Below are 10,035 nucleotides of genomic sequence, written 5' to 3' on the forward strand. Positions count from 1 at the left end.
TTGCTCTCCATTGTCCAGTGAATCTGTGGACTGTTTGCACTTCACTCTGATCGGTAGTGGCAACGAAAAAAATGGTTGAAGAAGCAATGCCGTAGTTTTCAGCCTTACCACAGGTTCACTGTTAACATCAGAGCCTGCTGAGCTCTGTGCAAGCACAGCTCTTGTTCTAATTGGAGGATTCTGTAACTGCGAGTCCTCTGCAATAAGTGTTTCATACACAGAAATGTGCTGGTTGGTAGGAGAAGAAACCATATCAGCCAATGGAACAACAGGAGTCAGACTTGAACTGGTCCCTCCTACTTGACTAGACCCTCCGCTGTCTGTACAGTATTGTGCAGTTGTCCAGATGTAGTAGAATGAGTTTCTGACCTTTTTGGCCAAGTAAATACATGTCCCTTTTCAAAGTCATCTGTGTCCCACTCAATTTTATTTCTTTTCTGCTGCATCAACTTGGGTTCATAGATTTTAACATTCTCTACAGATTCATTTAACAGTATATCCGCTCTGTCCAGACCTAATAACACCTTGCACTGCCACATAATTATTTTCATTATCCCTTATACGTTTCTGTTCAATTGGCAAGAAATAGTCAATAAGTAGTCGCATATATGCAAAGCTGGTCTCTAGATTAATTTGCTGCCATCTAGCTAGCAGCTCTGAATGCGACTTGCCATATGTAGGCATGGTTAGTACTCTGAGACCTTGGGGAATGATTTTCAGAGTACAACATGCCTCTAAATGAAGCCGTTAAAGTTGTAACCTTTTCAACTGATATAAATTATCCTCAAATGTCCGTGTGGCTTCACTTAACTTCTGAATATCATTTCTATCAAGTGGCTCATCATTTGTTTTCTGAGCATTTATTTCCACTAACAGTGCATTATCTTTCATATGTAAAACTTGATTCAAGGAACCCTTGAAAGTTCCCACCTGATGCATTACACCTTCATTAGTCGTTTCATTAATAAAACTTTCTGCCACGATCCCTTTGTGGTAAAAGCAAGTAGTTTCAGAAACAAAAAACAAAGAAAAAATTATCACAAGGGCAGGGTTGCCACAGTAAATCCAATAAGACCAAAAAAGCAGCAAAAAATATGGCAAAGCACAGCAGAAAGGCAGGCAAATGTGTTCTAAAATTCAAACCAATTTTTTAATGAGTAAAAGGTAAGCACTTTCACAATTAAAAATTGCTTCATCAGACCTTACTAAAAACATACATCACTTCCTTTTATAGCATTAAACATTCAAATAAACCAATCACAAGATGTTAAATTTAAAGAGACACATTCCCAAATGTTATAACAAGTACATCATATATCAAATATCTCATTATTATTTAAATTTCCTATGCCTTAATCTAGCAGTGATGGCTATGTGCTCATTGAGCCCTTTACCCAAATGGGCTCTGAGTTTAATAATCCATCTGAGTTCCTTATTCTCAGTTGTGTTAGAGATATCACCTAATCTATTACCATATTATTATGTGTAGTGACTTAACCTTATTTAATTTTGATTATTTTGTGTCAATGTTAGCAGCATCAATATCTGAGTGTTGTTTTGCATACACACACATGCACACACGCGCACACACGCACACACACACACACACACACACACACACACACACACACACATATATGTGTGTGTAGATATAGATATACACACACGCACATATGGCAGCAGTCACAGTGCTTTCACTGAATTGCAAATTCTGAAAAATGTTGATCGATTCACAGTTCATGAAATGTATCATAGTGGTCTTGATGTGATACATACCTCTCAACCTCTTAAAGCACAAAATCTGGGCAAAAATATAAAATCTGATGTTGTCAGCTTTCATTCTATCCTCAACAGTTGGCTTCATATCCAATCCTTGGATCCAGCTCAGCTGTTATTTTAGCTCTTGACCACCAAAAAGTTCTCGAGCTCCTCCCTTACCCATAATGTGCCAACCCCTAACATAGCCCAGATTTAGTTTGCCAATTTCGCAAATAGATGTGGTCACTTTCAGCTCTCAAGCAATTCCATAAAATGGTATATTTTTCATATTTATTTTTTCTATAATAGGGTATCTTTTAAATTTCTATAAATCCTTCCTCTTCTTATACTTTGTGTAGTCTCTTTTTACCATTGTTGGCAGTTATTGTTCTTTTTTCTTGCATTTACACTACTTTACCATTGTTGGGAATTTGTTTCCTTTACCTTTCCAAATTTACAAAAAAAAATAAAGATCTTTCGTTTCTTGTATTAGATGCCAGAAAAAAAATCTCTGTTGGTTTTAAGAAGTACCAAAAATTTTAGAAGTGGGCACACGTTGCCCTTTTCTGATGCTTATTCTTTATGCATTTATTGTCTGGGCCTGGATCACCTTCAGGTTGACTGTCTATATGTAAAAAACTTTAATCCACATGCGATTGCGAACTGAAAGAATAAACTCATTTCGAAAGGGTTACTCCCTACATCTTTCTGTAAAGCTATCACTGGAGCGCAACTGTCCAAGTCTAAAACAAAGGAGACTTATATCAGCACCGGATCTGATAATGTCATCCTCGGATCCAAGTGCTTCAGATCAGAGACTCTTGCCAAGAGCTAGGTACTCACCCACTATTGATCCAGTACCTTTCAGAGTACCTTCTCCTTTTGTAACACTGACACTCTAATTCCCATCCTTAGCTTTATGTCATTCTTCCAGACATCTGACTGAAGCTGATTTCTCTCAACACAGATATAGATGCGAGTTCGCCCAACTCCTACGCCTTCTTGTCAGGAAGCCCAAGTTTGGACTACTCCACTTCTCTCAGCTTCTTCTTTGATCCAGCCATCCATTTTGGAGTCCCTGGATCTGAGTATGCTGGGACCTTCTAGATTGGATCTGAAGATATTTGCATCTTTGGCTCCAAGGAAGCTTCTCAAGTTAGCTGCTCAACAATTAAGTTAACAGCTATCTCTAACTTTCATATTGGATTTGTCAATTCTTCCTTGGCTTCATCTAAGCTTTGTAAGGCTTTTTTGAGAGGTGACCTCCTTATAAAGATCCTACTCCACCATAGGATTTCAATTTGGTACTACAGGTTGGTTAAAAATCACAAAAAGAAAAATCTAACAAAGCTAGACTTTCCACTGTGTGATACCATAAACCTCTTGTATCAGAGGCAATATGGGATATATGCAAATTAGCCTTTAAGGATATCAGGTGCTTCAGCTAAATGGCAATTCTGAATGTCCATTACTTTTTCTTTTAATTTTAAGTCTATTTATGGATTTTTCTTTTTGTGTTTTTTAACCAATTGGTCTTCATGTGTGATCTTTTTACTCATTGTTTTAGTTTGTTAGTTGGTTTATTTTGTAGACACCCTAATTTTTATGTATATCAGTTTGGAATGACAACTCTGTGTTTCCAAAAGTCAAACATTCCTCTTATTCTGTGCTGATGATGCCATAAGAATGCAGAAACATGCATGTCCACAGCTAGAGAGTTTGGCTTTATTGGCCTGAAATTGTTAATAAATAGACTTAAAAGTAAAAGAAAAAGTCATGAACATTCAGAATTGCCATTTAGCTGAAACACCTGCTATCCTTAAAGGGTAATTTGCATATATCTCATGTTGCCTCTGATACGAGAGGTTTAAGGTATCACACAGTGAAAAGTCTAGACTTGCTAAATTTTTCTTTTTGTGTTTTTTACATTTAACAAAAACGAAACAGGAACAGCTAACACCACTGGCTATGCGAATCTTGAGAAACCTGTAACTCCTTCTTTAAGTATAAGCCCAAGGTACCATCCAACAAATGAAAGCAGCAGCCATCTGATAGTTTAATTCCACACTTTATTCGGACACGAAACATACACCAACAACGGTTAAGCGCTTTCACCTGTACACAACACAGGCTTCATCAGAACTATCAGAGGGCTGCTGCTTTCGTTTGTTGGATGGTACCTTGGGCTTATACTTAAAGAAGAAGTTACAGGTTTCTCAAGATTCACATAGCCAGTGGCGTTAGCTGTTCCTGTTTGGTTTTTGTTACTTGTTGCTGCGAACGCTGTTTTCGGATATAGTTGTTTTTTACATTTGATAACTGGGAAAGTCCGTCTGGACAAGCAGTTCTTTTTCAGTGGAGGCCTGGGGAGAAAACCTCCACATTTAAGTACAGTATTAGTGCAGACAATAACAGTGAATGCATTTATGAATAGTTACAATTTTGGTACATAGAGAACAATGAACACATGAAAATAGTTATGTAAGACAAGATGCAAAGATGTATAGTGCTCTTATATTAACTAAAATCATGAGGAGGAGTCAACAATATAGAAATATTGCAAATAGATATAATATAAACTATTAGCTTTGGTTAACACTGCTGTAGGGACTAGGTGGATGTGATGTTAAGCTTAGTTAAGTGACAAGAGGCTCATCCCCTCTAGCAGTACACAGCTTCATTCCAAAATTTATTGATATTTTTAAATGATTGTTTTTTTTTTTTGAAAGATCACTGGCAGTGGCTTTTTACTTTGAAATTCTTATGATCCAGAATTTTCACAATATGTGTTCCTCGAGGGCCTTCAGGCTGGTATACAGTAATAAAAACTTATGAAACTTATAAAGATGAGCAATTCAAAAGGCTGTATTAGTTTGCCTATAATGAAAGACATCTTTCCAAACTAACAACAAAAATGTTACATATCAATGGGTAGCATATAAGATTTTAATCACTCATTGATGTCATCAAGTACAATTTTTTAAGTGTCGATATAAACATTTTTATCTGCTGAATTCTTTCCAATGACTCATTTACAGCATCCACTCTAGGACAAAGAATAAAAAGTGAGGTATAGTTTTAATGATGGTAGTTCTGTATGTTTCTCTAACACACACAGCCATTGAATGGTACTTTGACTTTTGCTTTCACAAATAATCTAGAAATCTTTCAGTTTATATAAAATAAGTTATGGTGCAATAACTAAGCCTTGACTTGGTCTCAAATACAAAGGACTGATACCTTAACAGTTAGTTTCTTTGATTAGTATGTATTCTAATATTCTATAATTGTCTTCTTAAATAAACACTCTTAGTTACATTTATCCTGTTCATTTGCTTTTCAGATTTCAAGATCCTTCCATGTGGTGATGATGATGATATGAAGCCCATATTCTGTTGCTCCACATTTTCAGCCCATAATTCATTGCTATAATGCAAGCACCTCATGTGACTAATCTCCCAAAGATGGACAGTGCATGCAGCCATTATTCTGGATTCTGTAGAAAGTTCTTTCTTGCGTCACAATGTATATAAATTTATTTAAATAAAATATTGTGCATTCAAACATGTTAAGACTTGAAAAAAGAAAACTATTATTTGTATAGTAAAAATTGTTTTGTGCTATTAAAACTGAGTTTTAAAACCTTAAAGGCAGTAATCGTGTAAAGATATTAAGCATTGATCAGTCACCTGTAGTATCAGTTTGGTGCACAAATCAAATCTAACTGCTAACATTTTTTATTTATTATTAGTGGTAATTTTAGGAAATGCAGCATTATACAAGTCCATCTGACTCCAAGGTTTCTGTCACACTAGCAGACACATCAATGTGCTAGAGAGAGGTAGTGTAACTGATTTGCAAATTCTTGACTATTAATAAAGTTAACTTTATACAGTCAGTGGTTTGCTCTGTGGGGAAAAGTGACTTTAATGGAAATCACTACAGCACACATAACTAATGGGTCATTGTTTCTTAAGCTAGGATGCAGCAGGAATCCATGTAGCATAAAAAAAACACTTTGTATGTGTGCCACACTTTGAATATAATGCTCTGCAAAGGTAACAGTTGTGAATTTAGATGCATGTATCTGTTAAGTATTGGTCACCTTTCCAGCATGCTTTGTATTAGTGGAATGGAAGGGTGTATGTGAGGTGATCATACAGTACCTCTCCACCTGCAGATATTAAAAACAGTAACAAAGACCCTTGAAAAATAGGAACAGCCAGCTAAAAGTCTGGACATCTATTTCACATAAAATTTGAATACCAAATATCACATAACTCTTTCCCCTTCTAGTAAGAATGTAGAATACAACTGAGAAACATGTTTAAAAAATAGAGAGTGAAAATTATAGAAAATACAAGCACATTAAAAAGAAACAGTGTAAAATCTGGAGACTTTAATGAACTGTGTCATAAATTATACTGCACAATGTCATTTATTTTTGCTTCAAAAAGGGAAGTTGTAAGATGTGTTCTCTTTACATCACCGTTACCACAATTGTGTTGGTCATGTAGTGTGGTTTTCTGTGTACTAGACAGCTTCATTGATGGTGAGGATTCAGGAAACTGTATGAAGGAATAAATCAAATCTGAAAATAGGTACATACCTCTAAAAATAGGGACGTTCTGTGCAGGGATAAATAAGGTCTGAATCTAGGAACATTTCTCCAAAATAGGGATAGTTCAGAGGTCTGGAGGTGATGAATGGGCATTGGAAATAGTCTAATGGTCTAAGGAAATGCAGCATGCAAGATAAACTGCTGATTGTCCAGAAAATGAAAGAAGTAAAATGGTTTAACAGCTAGCAACTTTTTCTGTGCTGTCACTAAGGAGTTCTCCCCTTTCATTTTCTTGCCAAGCAGAGGTGTGACATGTTATAAGCTGTCATTAAGTGATTGTAAGCATGATCATCTGTTTCTAATCTGTGAGTGTGCATTATTTGTTTATATGTGCAAACCACAATGTACATGGCATATGTCTGAATATATCCATGTTTACCACATATTACTACTTTACAGAGAATGCATATCTGTATTCATAGTCCTACATAGCTATAGTTCAACTACTAACTCTTATCAGCAGAAAAAGATGGAAACACCAAGAAGTACAAATCATACAGTGGTCTTATGTAAAAGAAAAAGATAAAACATTTATTTTTGAAATAATTCTGTTTTACATAGAAACATACATTTGCTGAGTTGTGGGTAATTCATGGACATATTCATAGTAGGGGGCTTTAGTTTGCTCACTCAGGTTAGCCCTCAAGATCAAACAGTATCCCCATCTGGAATAAAGTATGAATTATACATAAACTCCCTGATATATTGAAAGATCATGCAATAGAACTGGCCCCACATCCACTTAGAATCATAGATTAGAACTTCTAAAGGGAAATTTCCTGTCTTTCTTAACCGCATTCATTTATATAAAAAGGCAACCAAAGCAATGGGCAGTGGTTATGCGGTGTATACAGTATATCTAGACCTGGCTAAGGTCTTTGACATTATTCACTATATTGGCAAACATGTAAATCTGAATATAAATCCTTATGTTGTGTAGTGGGCAGTTAACTGGTTGTCTGACAGAATCCATGTAGTTAGAGTCACTGGTACCACCTCTTAAAGCACAAATGTTACCATTGGCATACCACAGAGCTCAGTGGGTTAGACCCTCTCTAATTTAGTATTTGTTGCTTAGACTTTTAGGCCAACACTCCTGGCTTATTGTTATCTAAGTTTGCAGATAACTGTAAAGTGGGTATTGTTTTTCGATCTTCCACTGATTCACAATTGCTCCAGCACAGGTTAAATCAGGTTATAATTGGTACAAGGACAAAGGTATCACATTAAATGTGAAAAAATATACCATAATTCACTTTCGTAAACAAAATATATTGGTATACCGTATATGTGCGCATCCTTCCAATCGGACACTGTCATAAGGGGCCAAGGCACTCTTGTTCATAATCCCTTATCTTTTGCCAATCATGCCTCTGCTATAGTTCGGAAAGGCTTCTATGTGACTCATCAGATTTTCAAATTCATCCCCACTAGATCCAAAGAAGTCTTAAGTCATATGTCATTATTCCCATTATTGAATATGAAACACATATCGGTGTGTATTTATTTAAATATATTAATCAGTGTGAGGGACCTCAGAGATTCATAACTAAAAATGTCAGTGACCTCAAAAATCTTAGTTATCAGAACAAAATGACAGCCTTTTGTCTGTATTCAATCTCTAATAGACTCATCTGGGGATATCTGTGTCTAGACTTTTGAGTCAAGAAAGATCCTATCTGTTTAACCTCATACTCCTTCAAAGAACAGTTGGTACCTCATATATCCAGTTAAATGAGCTAAACCTTCATCACCAGAAAAATAAGACATGTTGATTTGTTAAATTTATATCCCACTGTATCCCTCACCTCTAGAACAAACTTCCATTACATGTCAAGCAAGTTAGCACCCTTATCACCTTCAAGGTAACGCTAGATAATTTATTTATTGACATTTGACTACTGACCAGGAAAGTCCATCTGGGTAGGATCCCATTTTCAGCTGAGGCCCAGGTAGAAATGCTCCAAAGTATTACAAAATATTTTAAGAACAATAATTTCCAATACAAAAAACATTTACAGTTGAAATAATTATACCAAATTAGACATCATATGAAAACATTGGTTAAGAATAGGTACAAGTTATATGACAATGATTAATAATTAGAGAAATTTGAGCCAGTTTACAGTGTAATAAAAGGTAAGTTAGCATAATTCAAACAAGAATTGTAATAAGAAGTAAGAGAAAAGCAGGCTTATGGTATATTTAGAGAGAAAGCCAGTGGAAATTTGTAGAAGTAAGGAAGTGAATGAAGAAGGGAGAGTAAGCTGGTGTAAGGTATGATTAGGTATTTGTTCACATTTAGGGATATAGTCTAGCCTGGTGTTGAGCAAGAACAGAGCCAGCTTTCAGCTAGGAAGCCTTTCAGAATGTTTTTTTAAGGATGGGAGGGCGAATATTGACCTGATGGATAGAGATAAGGAGTTCCAGGCCTTAGCAACATGGCACAAGTACAAACAATGCCCATCAGATTTGGCAGGTTTTTGGACAGACAGGAGTTTTTTGGTCATTGGACTGTAATGACCAACTGGGAAAATAGTTGTGTAGAATGTTATTTTGTGTTGAACAAGCAGATGGATTCTGGATAATTTTATAGGTGGTAAGAAGCTGTGTATATGTCAGTTGATGAGGTAGTCCTAAACAACGTAGGCTTTTTAGTGGTATACAGTGATGTGTTCTGAAAGGGGCGTGTGCTGCAAATGTAGCAGCTTTGTTGTACCATTGTTCAGGTTTTGATTTTTGTGATGCCTGAAGGTTATTAGGGATGGGAGCACCATAAAGAAGTGTGGGGAAGAGATAAGTAGTGGCAAGTATAGATTTAGTTGCGTCAGTGAGAAAGTTTTTTACTCTATAAAGCATGCCTAGTTTTTGATGAGTTTTTCTTATGCAATTTTGTATATGCAGGTTGAATTTTAGGTAATCATCCACTATCATACAGAATAATTTGCTATGAAAACTGACTTCAATGGCTGTAGTATCAAGAGAGAAGACTTTAAATTTTCTTTTTGCATGACAGAGGGATTTGGGGTGAAAACAATGTTGTAGTTTGGCCTTTTTTGGGTTGAGCATGAGTTGTGAGTTACAAAGCCACATTTCAGTTGCTGCTGAAGATTCCTGAGTAATTTTTTGTAGGTGTGCCACATTGTCAGATATGCAAATGAGTGTGGAGTCATCTGTGTACTGTGTAAGGGAAGCCTGTTATGTGGATGTGTGGAGGGTGTTGGTGAGAATGTTAAAGAGGAGGGGGGCCAATGATAGAGCCTTGTAGTACAACGGGGGTGGCTAGGTAGCTTTTGAACCATAGAAGGGTGGGCTGAAAGAGACCAAAGGGGGCCATCTGAGGTAGAAGTTTGCTGTGACAAACTGTGTTGAAGGAATTAGAGCATAAGACTCATTTGCTGTTATCTCTAGCTTTATTGATAGTATTGATATAAGTTAGAAGTGCAGTATTAGTACTATGGGAAGGAAGGGAGCCATGCTGTATGGCAGATGGGAGTTTTTCCTGCAGGACATAGTTTACCAATTGTCTTTGAATACATTTTTCAAGTATTTTGGAGAGGGGGATATGATTGCTATATGTCTAAAGTTAGTAATGTCTGCTGAATGTCTTCCTTTGTGCAGAGGGATACTGTGTGATGTTTTTTCTGAAGAAAGGG

At 36.3% G+C, this 10,035-nt stretch overlaps 1 protein-coding gene across 1 annotated transcript in view; it reads left to right on the top strand.

Moving 5' to 3' along the window:
* The window catches only part of NPY (neuropeptide Y), a 243,737-nt gene extending 238,330 nt beyond the window's left edge, over positions 1-5,407 (top strand). The window contains exon 4 of the mRNA XM_044067548.1: positions 5,102-5,407. Coding sequence (XP_043923483.1) covers positions 5,102-5,126 — 25 coding nt within the window. The 3' untranslated portion in view covers positions 5,127-5,407. The remainder of the gene's footprint in view (positions 1-5,101) is intronic.
* The last annotated feature ends 4,628 nt before the right edge of the window (positions 5,408-10,035 follow it).

The sequence above is a fragment of the Protopterus annectens genome, chromosome 3.part1 (assembly GCF_019279795.1).
Source record: "Protopterus annectens isolate FY-2018-M chromosome 3.part1, PAN1.0, whole genome shotgun sequence".
NCBI classification, from domain to species: domain Eukaryota; kingdom Metazoa; phylum Chordata; order Ceratodontiformes; family Protopteridae; genus Protopterus; species Protopterus annectens.